Genomic DNA, 19,688 nt, shown 5'->3' with positions numbered 1-19,688 from the left:
CAGTGTCTGCTGATGATTCTATCTGATGTTAAAGGTTGTGTTCGGTAAGCACAAAATGGGAGAGGGGAAAAACATTTTGAAATGTGGTTAATACATGAAATAGTCCAAAAAGAAAAATGTTTGCTTAACGTTTTCCCCTTTTGTGCCTACTAAACACAATCCTGTTGTTTCCTCCCTGCTGGAAGAATGGTTGGTGTCTTGCTCTGGTCCTGACCCTGTTGCTCTGCCCCTGTCTCCAGGTGGGCATAGCCCTAAAGCCCTTCCTGCCCCAGCTCCAGACCACCTTCCTGAAGGCTCTGCAGGACTCCAGCCGGGCGGTCAGGCTGAAGGCTGCTGAGGCCCTGGGCCAGCTGGTCTCCATTCACAGCAAGGTGGACCCCCTGTTTACAGAGCAGCTCTCTGCCATCCACAATGCTGAGGACTCAGGAGTCCGGTATGCAAAACCAGGGAATTCTGGGAAACTGAGAAACACAATGTGAAGAGTAGTGATCAGTTCCATATAGGATTCCTCTCATTTAGGATTTTGTGGGGGATTGATTAGATTCAATCAATCAGCCTAGTGTTTTGCTCCCTTTTTTCAGGGAGACCATGCTACAAGCCTTACGATTCGTCATCCAGGGAGCAGGGTCAAAGGTCGACCCAGCCATTAGGAAGAACATCACCACCACATTGCTGAGTATGCTTGGACATGATGAGGTATGTCTATGAGCAGATACACTGACTAGAGCATTTATTAATGCAACAGAGATGTTTTTAAGGTAGACTACTGATCTCCCCCTGTCTCTCAATGGTAATTGATAGAATTGAGTATAAAACAATTTCAGTTTTATCTTGCTTGCTAATTATATCATAAACCTGCAATACTGAACCTGGCATAAGGACACATTCAGATCCATGTTTTAATGACAGGATCTTTCACAGTGCAATGTTTCATTTTACCTCTGATCAGACTAGACTTCCGTCAGTCTAGGCAGGATGTGGCTTTATGAAAGCGGTTTTAGGCCTCCTTGTCAGCCAGTGTGTATGAAAGCCTTATGTAGAATCATGTCGTTCTAACTTTGTGTGTGTGTAGGATGCTACACGCATGTCCTCAGCAGGTTGTGTAGGAGAGCTGTGTGCCTTCCTGTCTGAAGAGGATCTGAGGAGTGTGTTGCTTCAGCACGTCCTAGGTAAGAATTTACACTGTCACACCATACTCTCCCCTACGCACTACCCTTTATATAGCACAAACATTAACACATGATAAAAGGTATTCACACATTCATTAACACTATCATTTCTAACACTTAACTCTCACTCTATCAACACTATAATGTAGTGAGGAAAGACTTCTGTTTAATCTATTAAAAATGTTCCTGCTCTTCTACTAGCTGACATATCAGGCGTGGACTGGATGGTGCGTCATGGTCGCAGTATGGCTCTGGCCATCGCAGTCAAGTCTGCCCCTGAGCAGCTGTGTGTGGAGGAGTACAGTTCAACCGTGACTGAGGCCATCCTAGCCAATGCCACCGCAGACAGGGTAGGAACGTCATACATTTGGTCAGATCTAAGTGGATACCGCTCCCTTTAGCTTACTCATTCTGTTCACCCAGACCGTGGAAGGATTGGCTTGTCAAACCATCACCTTCCATACCTCGTTCTCTTCTCTGACTAAACACTGTACTGTCGTCGTCTCCAGATCCCCATAGCTACAAGTGGGATCAGAGCCATGGGCTACCTGATGAGACATCATCTCAGAACCGAGGAAGGAAGTGGCTCATCACAGCGCATCATCACACAGTTTGTCAAGGTGAGGCAGGGGGGTATTTTCTCAGGAGCCGTCTGTTACGTCACTTTTTTCCCCATTTACAAAATGAATGTTTCTCAAATCAAGCACTGAAAGTGGGTATATTGTTAAACACTGTGGCTGCATGAGTATGGACATATCTGTAAGAAATAAGAACACTATGACAGTGCTCCTCTGAGGATTTGTCAGTAACCTCTCCCCTGTCATTTCCCCTGCAGTGTCTCCAGAACCAGTCCAGTGACATCAGGCTGGTGTCGGAGCGGGTGCTGTGGTGGGTGTTTAAGGACGAGGCCACGCCCTCCCTGGAGCCAGCCCTCATCAAGCCTCTGCTGAAGAGCCTGCTGGACAACACCAAGGACAAGAACACCAGTGTCCGAGGCCAAAGCGAACACACCATCGTCAGTCTGCTCCGACTGCGCCAGGGAGAGCAGACCATGCAAGTCAGTGACAAACACACTTGCACAAATAAACGTTCACACAGTATCAATACTCATTATAAAGAAGATAATACTTGGCCTGATGGATTTGAGTTGTGCGTGCATTCACAATACAATCTGTGATGTTATGTTTGTCTTTCAGAGCGTTAGTGCCATCCTTGACTCCGCTAGTAATGAGCTGCTGTCCGAGTGCCACCGCCGCTCCCTGAAGAAGATCTCCAGCCTTCCGGACTCTAATGAAGAGATTGACGACACCATCCTCACGTGATAGACAGGATTTAACCGAGCTTAAAAAATCCATACTGTTGCCCATGTACTCAGAAAAGACCTCCACAGCAATCAAGAGAAACTAAGCTGTTATGTCTCATAAATACATACATCTATGGAGAGAACCCTCACACACACATACATCCCCATTAACTCCATGTTATCCATGGACCAAGGATGAGTATGAACACTCACTTTCCTTTATATTCCCACCTCTTTGGACAATTGTCTTGTTTTAGTGGCTCTATAAACATACATTTATAACATTGGTTCTCTCTCACAAAGTGCAGGTAAAACTCCTGTTAGCTCACTGCATATAGTATTTTGTCCCAATTCCCTTTTGACATTTAAATGTATTCAATGTCCCTCTTATTTTACTGAATTTATTTCGAGCATCACTGACACCAGTGTAACAAAGCAGCAATTACATTTATACGGCTGCTTTTCCACAGTTTTATCCCTCTTTTTTTTGTGTGTGTGATAGAGTTGTGTGGGGAAAGCAACCAGTTATCATGATAAAGTTGATATTCTTATCAATTATATGGTTGTAAAAAACAAATCAAATAAAACTTGACTTGATAATGGTTGACTGTCTGAATTAACTCGGTACTTTTAGGCACCCTGTAAATGAATTTGGCCTTTTGCCTTGATTCACAAGTTAAACAAAATTGAAATGTTGCTGATATGTAATTTGACCTCTAGATGCAGAGAAGTATGTATTACAATTAGTTTAAATGCATGAAAAACTGGTGCCTGTGACTTGGATACACAGACTGGATGTGGTGCGGTTGAGCCATGACTCGTGTTGCTCTGATTGCAGTCAGTCTTGGGCCCGGTTTCCTAAAAGCATCTTAAGGCTAAGGTAATCATTAGAATATGGTTCTAACGATAAACTTAGCCGTAAATGCTGTTGGGAAACCGGGCCCTGGTCAAGGGTGTAGAGCTGGGGTGTCAAACTCATTCCATGGAGGTCCTAGTGTCTGCGGGTTTTAGTTTTTTCCCTTTAAATTAAGACCTAGACAACCAGGTGAGGGGAGTTCCTTCCTAATTAGGGACCTTAATTTATCAACCAAGCATAACGGAGGCGCGAACACCTGCAGACACGGCCCACCATGGAATGAGTTTGACACGTGGTGTAGTTATTCACGAACAAATGGAAATGTGCCAATCTGAAGTCAACAGCACCCTGCATCTGCTAAACAAGGCCCTGGTCAAGGGTGTAGAGTTAGTCGGGAACCAATGGAAAAAAAGGTGCCAACCTGAAGTCAATAGCACCCTCCATCAATGGGCCCACGACTTTGTCGTGCGTCTGCGCAGTGAGCTTGGGTCGCGTAGGGGTTGGGTGCAGCCACTACCAGAGAAGGAAACGGAGTTCCGGCTATTTGTAGCGGAGGGAGAGTATTGCTGACACCTCGAATCCCCGAGAAAAAAGCCGCCGGCTTGGGGGCTAGCAATTGGGCATCGAGGGTAGTGCTGGTGTACGACAAGCCAAGGGTTCGGACAGCAAGTCGATAGGTAGAGCAGAGTAAACGGCAAAAGGCGGGGGTAACCCACCAACTACCGGCATGGCCAGGGACTATGATTACCTATTCAAGCTGCTCATCATCGGTGATAGTGGTAAGCGAATACCGGGGATGCGTGACGGGAAATGGGCCTCCAGGTTTTTACACAATGAGTCGCAGAAAAGTAGGTCGAGGTTCCTAGCGTGAATTTGGACTAATTTTTAAGTGAACGTCTACGTTACTATGTGTAGTTTTTAAAATGCACATCAATATTTTTGAGCAATGACACTAGCGCATCGCAGGGCATGTCAGCCGATCAGGCCAGATATTGCTCGCTGCACGATAGCGTCTAGTACTGCCACACTGCACTGGGACGAATTCCATCCATTGAAATATTTGTTTTTGTTATTTGTCGGGATATTTACCTAACTAGCTATTATGGTGTTGCAAGTATGAACATTGTAGTTCAACATTTGACTTATTTCTTACAACTAGCCAAGTGTTGTTAGCATGCTAGCTAACTAGCCAGTCAACGTTAACTATTGGATCGTATTTGTTTTGTTAGCCCAGGAGCTAGAAAACTAGCCTCCCTTGAGTTGACAACCAGCTACTCCGGGGTGCTGGCTAGTTAACTAGGTAACATTAGGTGGTTTGTCAATGTAGTTAGAAAAAAAATTCGTTTCTGCAGCATGTTCCCTGTGTGAAGGAATGTTAACTATAGCTAACTAGCAATATTTATGTGATACTGATTGCATCAAGTGCAGCGTTGTTTACAGTGAGCCTTGAATGATTTCTAGATGATACCCTAGCTTGGGGCCTAACGTTTGTAGACCAATGAGGAAGGAATTGAAATTGTTTCCTATCAAGATCCAACTAATGCCTGAATTCCAGAATATAAGGTATATTAAGAACCATACTACCACTTCATTTGCAGTTTTTTCCCACCATGTTCATTTTAATTCTAAAGACTGTTGCATTCATGTGAAAAGAAATCTACACTAACATTGCATTTCCAACTCCACAATCCCTTTGTCGGTAAAGATCCTTGCAGCCATTGACACTGCCAGTCCTGGCACTACCCCATCAGCTGGCTGATCACAATAGTGGGCAAGACAGCAGCCCTTTTACTACCACAGACACAGAGGGCCCTGTGTCCCCTCGGCTGCAGTCTGGAACCAGTATTGGTACCACTTTTATGAGATTCAGGGAAGACTTAAACCAATGCTCAAATGCTAGTCCTCCTCCCCCCCTTGTCTCACACAGCCTAAACATTCAATTGCTGCACAGATTGATCTGACATACAGGGTTTAGGAGCTCTGATCAAGGGTACCTTTCTGCTCCTCTTGGTCCCTCTGCAGGTAATTGGTCAAGGAAAACCAGTATTTGGACTGACAGAGGTCCACCTCAACTGTAGCTGGTGTTTTTCCATGATAACAAAGCAGAAATCGACTGGCACCCACCCAGGCGACTGTGCCTCACCTTTGTTACCTGGCCAAAAGATAGTACTGAGGATTTGAATGATGTACTGTATTTTGTGGCTTTTGCTTATCATTGCCCTGGACACAGTTGTGAGCAGGCAATGGCCTATATCTTCACCACAGGTTCCTATATGACAGCTAAGTACTCCTTCACAGACAGGGCTGCACTGATACGTCTTCCCAAGTATCACTGAGGGCTGTTTTACCAGTCAGACCAGATATGGACATGCCTGGTACCAGAGCTTCAACGGGTTTCCCCTCGACTTACCCAGTCATTGATTATCATTCACTCTTATCAAGACTGACTGATGGGGCTGGGATGATACCAGTATTGCAATATTTTTTTGCCAACATGAAGCAGACAATCTTTGGTCCTTTAAAAACTGCTGTATGTAAAATGTGTGTGCTATAGCTTGGAAAATAAATAAATGTGACTCTGGATGACAACATAATGTTTGTTTCCAACATTAGGGCTGTTTTCTTAAAGAAGTTAAATCCGCTTTGTGTTTTGTTTCCTTGCCATAATATTAACGAGCATCGCGATACTGGTAACGTTCCGGCCCTGCTGACTGACTAGACTGTCCAGTCCATCATTCAAAACAAAGATTGGTTTTCCTGGCATATGACAGGGCCTGATTTAAAAGATGATAATGATATAGCCTATATAGTGATCTGGTTCTGCTTTGTCTGGGTAGCTGTTAGAGCATGACAGAACTCTTATTATCCTCCTGATTGGACATCAACAGGGAGGAATGTGTGATGCAGTAGAGCACTGGGATTCCCCAGATGCTCTGTCTGTGTGAATGTTAGGCTTATGTGGTTGTTAGTGGCCTGATAGGTGACAGTATTGTTAAAAGGATGTTCCACCCACGTAAAGAACACTATCTCTGTTTCTTGTAGCTGTAAGTAATGTTGAGTCTGGTGAAAGAACAAGACTCCAGAGATCAGTGAGTGATCAGAGGGATTTGTTTTCTGATTGGCTTTTAACTCGGGACCAATCAACTGCAGCCAGCCACGATCACATTACCTTCAGCTAGCAACTGATCTGAGCTGTTAGTCCCTCCTCCTGGACTCACAGTTCAGCGCTGACTTTTTGGCCAACTCACCTGACGGTTAGCTAGCCACCTGTCTGTGCCTCTTGGGGAATTCGCTGAATGTGTTACTTCATTGCTTATTGGTGCACAGTACAAAGTTATTTGCGAAACAGTCCCAGGATGTTATGATCTGTACCTGACCTGCATCATTTGTATCAAACCTTCTCCTCAGTATTATTGTGATCTTTAACCTACTAAAGGTTATGCAGAGTTCAGTTATCACTGTCCTTATACAAAGGCTACGCTAGATAACATGTATTTGTCTGAGTGCATGCATTCAAGGGCTGGCTGACTGAGCTAATTTACCTATACTAAAGAGGTCAGGAGACACACCAGCCTAGTTTTAGGTGGTTATGGTCCTCTTATTCTTCCTGGCTCTTTCATGATTAGAGAGAAAAACCTGTGGAGATCTGTTAACTCCTTGGTGGCACAGTGGCAAGCATATGTTTACAAAACAACCCGAAGTCAGATAAATCAATCTTCCTTCAAGTTAGCTTACTTATACAAACCTCTGTGTAGCTTAAATGTCATAATTAAAGGGTGGTAAGAAATCGAATCTCCTGCCTAGCTTGTTGTGAGCCTTTTTAACCTGACTCAACCTGTCCTTTTCTCTCCATTTCAGGAGTGGGGAAGAGCAGTCTCCTCCTGCGGTTTGCAGACAACACTTTTTCAGGTAAGAGTAAATGTTACTCCTAACCCCCCTAGCAGGTTATGGGTCATTTGGTCTGTTGCATTTTAACAACTGTCCAACTCGCACTATTGCGAGTATTTGCCTTGCAAATCAAACACTGTGTCTTATAACCTGTTGGCAGGTAGCTACATCACCACAATTGGAGTGGACTTCAAGATCCGGACAGTGGTGATCAATGGGGAGAAGGTGAAGCTGCAGATCTGGGATACGGCAGGACAGGAGCGCTTCCGCACCATCACCTCCACGTAAGTACAGGCAGAGGCAACACTCACTTTCACACTGGGCTGTTAGCAACACTCACTTTCACACTGGGCTGTTAGCAAGACTGACTTTCACTTTCACACTGGGCTGTTAGCAAGACTGACTTTCACTTTCACACTGGGCTGTTAGCAACACTCACTTTCACACTGGGCTGTTAGCAAGACTGACTTTCACACTGGGCTGTTAGCAAGACTGACTTTCACTTTCACACTGGGCTGTTAGCAAGACTGACTTTCACACTGGGCTGTTAGCAAGACTGACTTTCACTTTCACACTGGGCTGTTAGCAAGACTGACTTTCACACTGGGCTGTTAGCAAGACTGACTTTCACTTTCACACTGGGCTGTTAGCAAGACTGACTTTCACTTTCACACTGGGCTGTTAGCAAGACTGACTTTCACACTGGGCTGTTAGCAAGACTGACTTTCACTTTCACACTGGGCTGTTAGCAAGACTGACTTTCACACTGGGCTGTTAGCAAGACTGACTTTCACTTTCACACTGGGCTGTTAGCAAGACTCATGTGTCCCATTAACCACACAACATTCAAACACATGTCAGCTGATATTTAGGGGATATTTTACGAGGCTAGCCTTTCAAGATAGTTTGAGCAAGTACTTCAAAGACCTCTAGAATAACTTCCATGCTCTTTTTGGAAACTGATGGAATTCCCCACAGAGCCTAATTACAGATTTTAGTAACAGGTGGGTTTTAGTCACACAGAATTATAGGACAGTAAAGATTGGAGCTCAATGCCTCTCTCACTTGGGTGTCATCCCCTTGGATTTGCTTCACCTTGTTTTATGTACATCATTTGTTCCAATGGAAATTCTTTTTTTCCTTTTCTTGTCCTTGCCCTCACTCTCCAAATGTTCACATTTTCTGTCCGTTGCGTACCATGGCTGCATGTTTGACAGATAATTCCTCCTGTGCAGTGTGGAGCCTAGGTTTCTTGGGACACCGGTATTGAGCCGGCTGTCAGAGGGATCATAAATGTTTCTCGTAATGTGCCAAGTGGAATATGGTCACGTCATTGCCTTTTTTCAATTGTGGCACAAATTACAAGTAAAAACAGAATTGGAAGACATTCCTCTCTGAATTCATATTCGTTTTTGAACTATGGTTGGTATCTTCTCTCAAACGAGTACTTCCTAAGCTGAAGTGGATGAGAGAGAGTGTCCAGCCATTCTCCTCTCTGTCATGAGAAATATGTGTAGTGATGAGTAGTCCATGTTCCTGAACAAGAATGCCGTCACTCAGGAGGGTGGACTAAAGGTCTGTGAGCTAGTCCGCATTACAGCACCTAACAACCATCTGACATGGACAGCACAGCGTATAAAAACCATTACCCCTTTGGACTTTGACAAGGACTGTACAGAACGTTGATACTGTTTGGCTTTGATTGCCTGGGACTATGAAAGTGTGGAGAAATTAGAAACCTTGCCGCTTTGGCCATTCACTCAATAAAAATAAATTTAAAAAAGGTGTTCAGAAAGGGAGGCATTCGAACCTGTGGATTTTTCCACAAGTCCCCTCTGGAAAATATGGTGATTTTCCCCTCAAACAGATCTGCTGGTTTTCCTGTGGAATACCTCCTACAAGTCTACAAAATGGAGTCGGTGTGTCTGCTGCAGAGCTGAGGAAACCTGGCTGGCTGTGTGAGGAGGGAGGTGGCGAGTGCTGCCTGGTTGTTTTTGCTGATTAATTGTGGAGAAGTAGTGGCATGGTGCCTCATTAGGCCTAAGTGAATTTCAGGATCGGGATGGCTCACAGAGCCCTCCGTGCTGGAGTGGGGAAACCCCACCTCCGTTAGTCGGTGGTCAGCCCAGCCAGGCTGTGTTTAACCATATGTCTGTCTTTCAGTCAGTCACAGTCCATAGCTGCCATATGTCTGTCTGAATATGTGTCTTTGTAGTGGACAGCAGCCTGTGTGTGTGTGGTGGAGGGAGGGACTGGGAGTCTTGCCCCTGTGCCTGCTGCGTGTTTGTGGTTCTCCATTCATATGTGCAGAACGCCCCCGCTGACTGGTCCGTTACTGCTGGGCTGTGATAGACAACGCTTCTGTCAGGCCAATGCAATCTCACACACACACACACACAGCCCTTTGAAAGGCGTATTGTGTGTGGTGCATTGCAGTCAGATAGGGGATGCGCCCTCTCTTTGGGGGGGGGGGGGCTGCAGGTTTTCATGAATACTGTGACTGTCCTCTACTTGCATCTCTGCCTTTCCCCTCCATGTACATCTGTCATATTCCTGTGATAAGCATCCGCTCCCGTTTCCTGCCGACTGCTGCCCTGCCCTGCCTCAGAGACACACCACTTCCTGCTCTCATATTTTCAGGAACAGTAATAGGGATTATTGAACTCCGAGCGGCATGTGGAGTCGGTGTATATGTAATACGCTTTCAGTTCATTTTGGCTGTTAGAGGGTGACGAAAGGAAATACAGTATTGTTATATTGTGCCCTTTATTGGAATCGGTTTGCGTCAGTGGCAGGTGGTCCCTATCCCCAATTTCATTCAGCCGTAGGACGAGTCGTTCCTTGAGCGGATGGTCATGGGCCGGAACATAGTTCTAAATCAATTGTACACTGCAAATTGACCGCAAGATTTGATTTGATTTGAAGAACAGATATAGTATTTGACAAAAAAACAGAATAATTTCAAACCTTAATTACATTGGGATACGATCACATATGCCTCTCTATTTATGCGTGGGAATACTTGAACAGATTTTCTAAATTAAAATCACTTTGAGCTCATTTACTGGTGATTTTTAGTCTTATGTCCAAGAACAAATTGTGTGTGTGTATATATAATAAATAAATAAAAAACATTCAACTTAGGGTAAATAAAATCGCAGAATATGGCCCGCGGGCCATCTATTGGGGGAACCCTGGTCTGGGATCATAAGGAAGCATTTCTACTTCATGTGAGCATGGGCAGTCCTGGGCTCATTTGTCTTCAATCATACTTTTTGCTTTGTTAACATCAGTTTGTTGGGATTGATTGAACATCTCATGTGTGTTTGTGTAATACAGGTAATTGCCAAAATTGAGGAACACCAACAAAGTGTCTTAATAGGGTGTTGGGCCACTAGAACAGCTTCAGTGTGCCTTGGTATAGATTCTACAGGGGTCTGGAGCACTATTGGAGGGATGGAACACCAGTCTTCCAAGAGAAATTCCATCATTTGGTGTTTTGGTGGTGATGGTGGAAAATGCTGTCTCAGGCGCCGCTCCAGAATCTCCCATAAGTGTTCAATTGGGTTGATCTGGTGACACACATACCCTTTAAACCCCCTATGCTTCTTTGTGACCCCCCTTTCAAAGTCACTGAGATCTCTTCTAGCCATGGTAGGCAAAATGATGGGCAACTGGGCATCTTTTATATATTACCCTAAACATGATGTGATGTTAATTGCTTCATTAACTCAGGAACCACAGCTTTTTGGAAGAACCTGTTTTCAAAATACTCTGTGTCCCTCATTTATTGAAGTGTTTCCTTTATTTTGGCAGTTACCTGTAGTTTGACTCTGTTCTCTCTGAGTTGGGCTCCCCCTAGTGGACATGAAATGTAAATCAAAATGCTGACAGCTCTCTCGCTCTCTTTCTCTCTGTCTCCAGATACTACCGGGGAACACATGGGGTCATAGTGGTATATGATGTCACGAGTGCCGAGTCTTTTGTCAATGTGAAACGATGGCTACATGAAATCAACCAGAACTGTGATGATGTCTGTCGAATATTAGGTGAGTCCAGTCCACCTGTTTCAAAGACCTTTACCCAGTGCAGTGTTGTTGCATCAGGGACCCTTGTAAAGGGCCTTATGAAATCCGTGTTGCGGATGGAATCGTGGAATCCAGACATTAAAACGGAATATTCAAAGATGTGATTAAGTTAGTAGAACATTAATTAGGTTTTTTGAAGTAATTAGAAAAATGTATTAATTTGCACGTTTCACCCTGTCTGCGTGTGTGGGGTTCACACGTTTCTTATTTTTTGCATTGACATGGACTCAGAACATCCAATTTATTTGTTTCTAAAACAAATAAAAAGTTACTTTCGAGAGTTGAAAAACAGAAAAAAATGTGAAAAGAGGAATTTGGGAAAATGCTAAATGGAATTTGGGAAAAAATAAAATACTTTATAGTCCCTACTTGGTGTTGAGAAAGCTCAAATGGTCTTCCTATTCGTATTGTCCCTCAGTGGGAAACAAGAACGATGACCCCAACTCAAAGGTGGTGGAGACGACTGACGCACAGAAGTTTGCAGAGCAGATGAGCATCAACCTCTTTGAGACGAGTGCGAAAGAGAACATCAATGTTGAAGAGGTAAGTCATTGGTCAGAGGCCCTCCGATAATAGTAGGGGAAAGTTGAGGGGGTAGAGTTGTGCATGGGACATGGGGAAGAAAACAAGCTCTCATCCTAAAATGTTATAGTTGATTGTGTTCACCATGTTTTGTGTTTTCCCCACAGATGTTTAACTGCATCACAGAGTTAGTGCTAAGAGCCAAGAAGGAGGTGCTGGCCAAGCAGCAGCAGCAGCAACAGAACGACGTGGTCAAACTCTCCAAGAACAGTAAACGAAAGAAAAAGTGCTGCTAGCGAACTCGAACTCCAATCACAAAGACCACCAGCGTCTGCTTCAGAGAAGTCACACGGGATGGGACTCCAAGCATCTAAATTAAGATAGATTTAATAAATATACAATGAAATAAACGGTCCCCTTTGAACAAACAAATCAAGAAGACTTAAAAACAAAAAATGTACAGATTTTATTAGTCAGATCAAGTTTTATTTGGAATTCAGCAGATGGGCAATATTTAAAAGATCCTCCTTTCTTGAGGGATCTGCAAGCTGAAAACTGACAGCCATAATGCTCTGATTTCTATATGCATATACAAATATTCTTACATCTGTATCTATTTTCTCCTTGTCATTCCACTTCACACGGGACATTACGAGTTAAGTGAAACTCTGCACATGAAGAGGAGGACTCACCTTTTTGGATGATTTTTTTTGTTTTTGGGGGCGGGGGTCTAAATGGAATAACTGGATGGGGTATGGGGGAAGGGATTCATAACCTTTGTACATTTTTATTTAGACTTTTCAGACACCTTTATTTACCATGGTTCACACCAACTGATCATGAACTAGTTTGTTTTTGACTTGAGGAAGATGATTGATGGGCACCCTTTAGCAACTAATCCAATGGACAGAATTGGTGACTTCTATCTTCTTTGTTTCTCTTTGTAAAATAGTTGCCAAGCTTTTTCTCCTCTCCCCTTTAACCTCCAGTAATGTTGATCGATCAGCCAACGACCTGTTTTTAGAGAGCTGGTCAGAGCAGTGAACCACTCCCATGGCCCTGGGACACAATGCTCTGCCATCACCACTGCAGTCTTATCGTGCTCTAAGTTTACTTTTAAAAGAAGAAAAAAAAGTCTTCCACATTTTTTTAAAAACAATGATACTGCCAATATGTGATTTGAATGAAAAGTTAGTTATTTGGCTTTCCCTGTTGGACTGTTGCGATAGAGGCCCTCTGGGCGTAGTAGTTTTGGGTTAATGCCTGGGTAGCCCTCGGGGGGAGCCCAGTGCCGCTCTCTCTAATCACACTCCAGCGGCAGGACTCCCATGCACCAAACACCCTCATATCAGCACCTCTTCACAGCTATGGATTTAACCCCCTTAGCTTTGGTCACCTGTGGGGCATTTTAATGATATTTAACATCTTTATCATCAGTGCAGGGTGCATTTGGTTTGTGCCAGGACTGTGTTGACAAGAAATGGGAGTCAGTGCACTAACCCTGTACTGTAGCAAACTGGTTAGTCGTGTGTGTGTGTGTGTTCAGCACGAAACACTTTGTTTGAAGGGGTATTTATATGGTATCTGACATGCATTTAGTATTCATAAATTGTCCAGGATTTTCAGCTTGCAAGATGTTCTGAACTGTTAACACATGTTTATGCCTGGTGGTGTCATGTTTTTATCTAGGACTTGTCATAATCTGGTTACCCGTTCAACTGAAGTGTTCTGCTTGACTGTGAGTGTGGCAGGCAGGCAGTATGACAGGTTCCTCCTATGGGGGAGCATTAGTGATGGAGAAATGGAAACCCTAGCCTCAGCACTCTCCTACACACATCTTGGCCCTGAATACCTATTCCTCTGCTTGAGTATAGCTGGTGTAGGCTGAGGTGGTCATGATGTGGAGTTGGGAAATGTCTGTGACCCTAACCAGACAACCATTGGGGTGGGGCACATGACAATGCCACAACCTGAGCGCTAGGTGATGCATGCCAGGCAGTGAAGAAATGGTATCAAATTTGACTATGATTTCTATTCATTGTGTATGTAAATATATTTGTGTTTATATTCAATATATAGAACATACACATTCGCACACGTAACTGTGCATGTATTGACATGCCTCGTGTGCTATGGTTGAAACACACTTACCAGCTGTGGTTTGCTGTACACTGGAGAAAAGAGATCTACTATTTGTTTTCCCTACATGAATTTAATCAATAAACGTTTTAAAATAAATATTTGACACAATGACTGCTCTCATTTGTCAATGATTTGAAGCTTGGCCTTGATTTGTTTTGAACTTCTGTCTTCTTGCTTTTTGTGACTAAAACTATGGAGGAATTGTGCCACTTGAATGTGTCCTATAAAGCTGTTGTTTTATTCTTTGTTGTTGACCACAATGAAGCTATATGAACTCACAGTGTAGATCATTCATTTACTTAGAATATGAGTGGCATGGTAAATGGCGTTTTGTCCATAGACAGCAAGGGCTTTTTTCTCAATATATGGAGAAGAGCCAAAGTAAGAACACAACCAAGACACTTTCTTTTTTCTGTCCCCATTTTATTTTTTCACAGTGGCCTCCACATATAGAAACATTCATTGGATGCATGTTTTCCCCTGAAAAATTGCTATAAAAATCTCTTCTGATTTAGTGTTTGGATATTTTTTCCCCAATACTAAAAATAGTAATTTGCTATGAATATAAAACCATACTCTTATACATTTCCAGCCCCATCATAATACATAAATATTATGTACCTCTTTATGAAAGCATCATCGATATAGAAAAACTAGTTTGTCATGTCATATGTACAATATTTGAACGAGTATGCATATGAATGCGTAAATACACATACATACACACTTACGCATATGTAACCTGTGTCAAATCATATAGCTCTATGTAATTTCTCTGTCGTTCATTCTCACTTAACATTTCAAACTGAATGTCTTTGATACTAAGTTCACTTGTGATCTGAGATCTTGCTTTTCAGTGTCATGACTACATTAAAGTCGTCTCATCTCATTTAATGACCGTATAAATATTACTCTTACAACAGTGTGTATTATCCATATTCAATTGACTTGGGCAGGGTATATAGTCCCTTGCCATTACAGAAAAGCTTGAATGTGTCAGGAGATAAAGGGGGAGTTGTTTAAGTTCAGTACCACATTCATTTATAAAGGCTAAATAGCAAAAGTGTCATTATTGAAGCTTGTCCACTAATGTTGACAGAAAGCTATGTTTCTTACCCTATGGTGGTGAGTTAGGGGGGAAATGGGTGTACTGATACAAAATTAATCCATACCAAGACCTTCCACAGATTCCCCAATTTACTCCCCAAATGACCATGGTCAATTACCTATTTCGAAGGTTCCAAACATTTTGGTAACCTAAACAATAATGTTTGTCATTGGTGAATGAAAAAGGACAAACACTAAGTGAAATTCCAAAGAACATGACCCGTAAGGACAAGCAGGTGACACTCCATGGAATGTCTGCTTTTTACACAACGTGCACATACACACACACACACACACACACTCAATGCAGGAGAACAACTCTTCCCTCAGCATTCAGGCTGATTAACGGTTAGTAAGATTGAGGACAGGAGACAGACTTTAAAGAGAGTATTCAAATAGAAAATGAAAACAACACAATTGACAGTAATTGTGGACATAACATATACATGAAGAGTACATAACATTAAACTGAAAAAACTATAACATGGATGTAAGTAACTAACAGGCCAGAGCTCTTGAACGTATCCCCTCTGAATGAACAGAACGGCCAAACTTTTATACCAGAGGCCACACCCAGGAACACCAGAGGACTATACTACAAAGAAGGATTAATGAATTGACCAACTCACTTTTATAAACAACCAGAAATAACTATTGATTTTCTGCTCCATTAAGAAAGCAAAGCTTAGATATGTGTTTTTGGTTAAGTTAATTAGACTGTGCCCATTTTATGCTCATATTTCTATTTTTATTTTTAGTTATTTCAGAATATTTTGCCAAGTTAGCTGGCCAAGCCATTGATCTTGGTTTGTAGTATACCCCTCTGGTGCCAACAGGCCACGAGGCTGAGTTCAAGACCTTTGGCCTGTTACATCACAAATTACTACAGAATTCTGAAGAAGAAGACAAGGATATGAGAAATCTTACATTCTGGTCATGGTAAGTGTTGTTTGATCTCGTTCATTATAAAAGTGAATGTTTGATCCATGTTCAACCAACCCTAGGTTAGCATGCAGAATAACTTCTCATCACTCAGTTCTGAGGCTGCAGTCTAACTGTGTGTGGTTGGCTTCATGCCCACTATAATCATGCAGCCAGTCAGTGCCTTTCAGAGCTGACCGGCTCCTGGTGTTACACCCAATTAACCATCCCCTCAGATCAATACAACACTACAGCTGCTTAGACAGGGGTTCCCAAACCTTTTTGCTTCGTGACCCACCAGTTGAGGTGTCTTTTGAGTCGCAACCCACCATAAGGGTTGAGCGGTGAAAAAACATACACAGACCAAATTTCCTGCAATTATACACATTGTGCCATGGAGCTGAAATAAAATGACATTTTAAAGCTCATTTCCTGCAATTCTACAGTGGGGAGAACAAGTATTAGATACACTGCAGATTTTTTAGGTTTTCCTACTTACAAAGCATGTAGAGGTCTGTAATTTTTATCATAGGTACACTTCAACTGTGAGAGACGGAATCTAAAACAAAAATCTAGAAAATCACATTGTATGATTTTTAAGTAATTAATTTGCATTTTATTGCATGACATAAGTATTTGATACATCAGAAAAGCAGAACTTAATATTTGGTACAGAAACCTTTGTTTGCAATTACAGAGATCATACGTTTCCTGTAGGTCTTGACCAGGTTTGCACACACTGCAGCAGGGATTTTGGCACACTCCTCCATACAGACCTTCTCCAGATCCTTCAGGTTTTGGGGCTGTCGCTGGGCAATACGGACTTTCAGCTCCCTCCAAAGATGTTCTATTGGGTTCAGGTCTGGAGACTGGCTAGGCCACTCCAGGACCTTGAGATGCTTCTTACGGAGCCACTCCTTAGTTGCCCTGGCTGTGTGTTTCGGGTCGTTGTCATGCTGGAAGACCCAGCCACGACCCATCTTCAATGCTCTTACTGAGGGAAGGAGACTGTTGGCCAAGATCTCGCGATACATGGCCCCATCCATCCTCCCCTCAATACGGTGCAGTCATCCTGTCCCCTTTGCAGAAAAGCATCCCCAAAGAATGATGTTTCCACCTCCATGCTTCACGGTTGGGATGGTGTTCTTGGGGTTGTACTCATCCTTCTTCTTCCTCCAAACACGGCGAGTGGAGTTTAGACCAAAAAGCTCTATTTTTGTCTCATCAGACCACATGACCTTCTCCCATTCCTCCTCTGGATCATCCAGATGGTCATTGGCAAACTTCAGACGGGCCTGGACATGCACTGGCTTGAGCAGGGGGACCTTGCGTGCGCTGCAGGATTTTAATCCATGACGGCGTAGTGTGTTACTAATGGTTTTCTTTGAGACTGTGGTTCCAGCTCTCTTCAGGTCATTGACCAGGTCCTGCCGTGTAGTTCTAGGCTGATCCCTCACCTTCCTCATGATCATTGATGCCCCACGAGGTGAGATCTTGCATGGAGCCCCAGACCAAGGGTGATTGACCGTCATCTTGAACTTCTTCCATTTTCTAATAATTGAGCCAACAGTTGTTGCCTTCTCACCAAGCTGCTTGCCTATTGTCCTGTAGCCCATCCCAGCCTTGTGCAGGTCTACAATTTTATCCCTGATGTCCTTACACAGCTCTCTGGTCTTGGCCATTGTGGAGAGGTTGGAGTCTGTTTGATTGAGTGTGTGGACAGGTGTCTTTTATACAGGTAACAAGTTCAAACAGGTGCAGTTAATACAGGTAATGAGTGGAGAACAGGAGGGCTTCTTAAAGAAAAACTAACAGGTCTGTGAGAGCCGGAATTCTTACTGGTTGGTAGGTGATCAAATACTTATGTCATGCAATAAAATGCAAATTAATTACTTTAAAATCATACAATGTGATTTTCTGGATTTTTGTTTTAGATTCCATCTCTCACAGTTGAAGTGTACCTATGATAAAAATTACAGACCTCTACATGCTTTGTAAGTAGGAAAACCTGCAAAATCGGCAGTGTATCAAATACTTGTTCTCCCCACTGTACATGGAGCTGAAATCGAAAATTGCTGTTTTAAAGCCAATCTTTCTGCAATTCTACACATTTTGACATGGCTAATGCTGTGTTCATATGCTCAAACATTATAACAAAATCAATGGTGGCTTTTATTTTGTTGATTCCAAGTTCTCAAAGATTATAGAGTATTATTTAAAAATATATAGCTCCATTATCTTTTCTACATACTTTCTATTTGGTTTTAGTCGTTAAAGTTTACACACTGAAAGCATTTTTACATTCCCAAAAATGTATATATATATAAAAATATATATATAATAATTTTGCAATGCACTAATTTTTTTAATCCAATGAGCCACCTGGACCCCTGCCCTGACCCACACTTGCTTAGACTACAGACAGAAAGGCAGACCTTGCTCCATTAACTGGGTAATGTTTTTGCAGCTTGGCTGGTGAACATCAGGGTTGGGCTCAATTCAAATTGAAGGTAGTCAATTCAGGAAGTGATTTAAATAAAACATTCTGAAATGTGCATTTTCTTTCTGTTTATTGAGAAGTCATTGAAAATAACTGCCCTTTTTTCGATTATTGAATTGTAATTTTTGTTTACTTCCTGAACTGACTGCCCTCAATTTGAATTGAGGCCAACCCCGGTGAACACCTCTGAATCAAACATCGGTAGACTTGAGTGTAACTCAAACCTCAACAACATTCGGTGAATTGCGTGAAAGTTATTACTTGGATGGAACTGAGCAGTCACATGTAGAACTTATAATCTTCCCCACATCATCCCTCCTCTCCCTTTCCGCAGAGATCCCAATTTGTATGTAAACACTCAAAACATAAAATAAAACTACATGAACAATTAACGTTTTTTTCAACAACAAAAAAAGAGTACATTTCCATTGAAAAGGGTATGCATTTATAAATATATTGATTTCATCCAAACCTACTCACAACTCTTTAAAAATAATAATTATTTGGGTTGATCCTAACCAACAATCTTACCAATTGAGATGGCGAGAAGACATCTGCATAGGTTTGCTCAGGTGCTCTAGATATGACTTTCCATACATAGACAGAGGTCAGAGGACTGTGCCAGTCTCCTTCTTAAACATGCCATGACGGTTCAGATGCATCACAGTTATCTACACACACTCTACAAATATGGAGTCACAGATACAGTCACCTCCAAAATGATTGGCACCCTTGATAAAGATGAGCAAAAAAAATGTATAAATTATACAAATTCAAAGCTATATTGTATGCAAAAAAAAGGAACATTGTATAATTTCATACAAGTACAATATTGCTCAGAGAAAGATATTTTGTTTAACAAGTAAAAAATAAAAAATAAATTGGTGTCAAAATTATTATCTGCATTATCATTCTACTTGTTTACGTTAATCTCAGCTAAAGGAACTGTATTGTGGCCTTCCATGGCTTCCTGTTTCACTGGGGTATAAAAATGAGGTAACAAACATGTAAAATCCCTTTGTCATCCATCACCATGGGGAAAGGCAAATAACTCCCAAATGAAAAAAGAAATGGTTGTTGACTTTCATAAATCAGGCAATGGGTACAAAAAAACGACTGAAAATTCCAATATACCACTTACCACTATTAGGGCAACAATTAATATGTTTAAAACCACTGGAACAGTGGTAAA

The 19,688-nt window shown here is 42.3% G+C and overlaps 2 protein-coding genes across 2 annotated transcripts in view; both read left to right on the top strand.

The window, feature by feature from the left end:
- LOC121551197 (eIF-2-alpha kinase activator GCN1) overlaps positions 1–3,074 on the top strand; it is a 28,506-nt gene extending 25,432 nt beyond the window's left edge. The window contains exons 51-57 of the mRNA XM_041863743.2: positions 240–433; positions 582–696; positions 1,073–1,169; positions 1,371–1,519; positions 1,679–1,789; positions 2,005–2,226; positions 2,366–3,074. Coding sequence (XP_041719677.2) covers positions 240–433; positions 582–696; positions 1,073–1,169; positions 1,371–1,519; positions 1,679–1,789; positions 2,005–2,226; positions 2,366–2,491 — 1,014 coding nt within the window. The 3' untranslated portion in view covers positions 2,492–3,074. The remainder of the gene's footprint in view (positions 1–239; positions 434–581; positions 697–1,072; positions 1,170–1,370; positions 1,520–1,678; positions 1,790–2,004; positions 2,227–2,365) is intronic.
- Positions 3,075–3,704: 630 nt separating this feature from the next.
- On the top strand, positions 3,705–12,418 carry rab35b (RAB35, member RAS oncogene family b). Its single transcript, XM_041862400.2, has 6 exons — positions 3,705–4,107; positions 7,187–7,237; positions 7,377–7,500; positions 11,141–11,265; positions 11,723–11,847; positions 11,994–12,418. Exons 1-6 carry the CDS (start codon positions 4,056–4,058, stop codon positions 12,120–12,122), a joined length of 606 nt encoding a protein of 201 aa, XP_041718334.1. The 5' UTR covers positions 3,705–4,055; the 3' UTR covers positions 12,123–12,418.
- The last annotated feature ends 7,270 nt before the right edge of the window (positions 12,419–19,688 follow it).

This window comes from Coregonus clupeaformis, chromosome 18 (genome assembly GCF_020615455.1).
Source record: "Coregonus clupeaformis isolate EN_2021a chromosome 18, ASM2061545v1, whole genome shotgun sequence".
In the NCBI taxonomy this organism is placed as follows: domain Eukaryota; kingdom Metazoa; phylum Chordata; class Actinopteri; order Salmoniformes; family Salmonidae; genus Coregonus; species Coregonus clupeaformis.
This window is presented reverse-complemented; position numbering and strand designations above follow the sequence as displayed.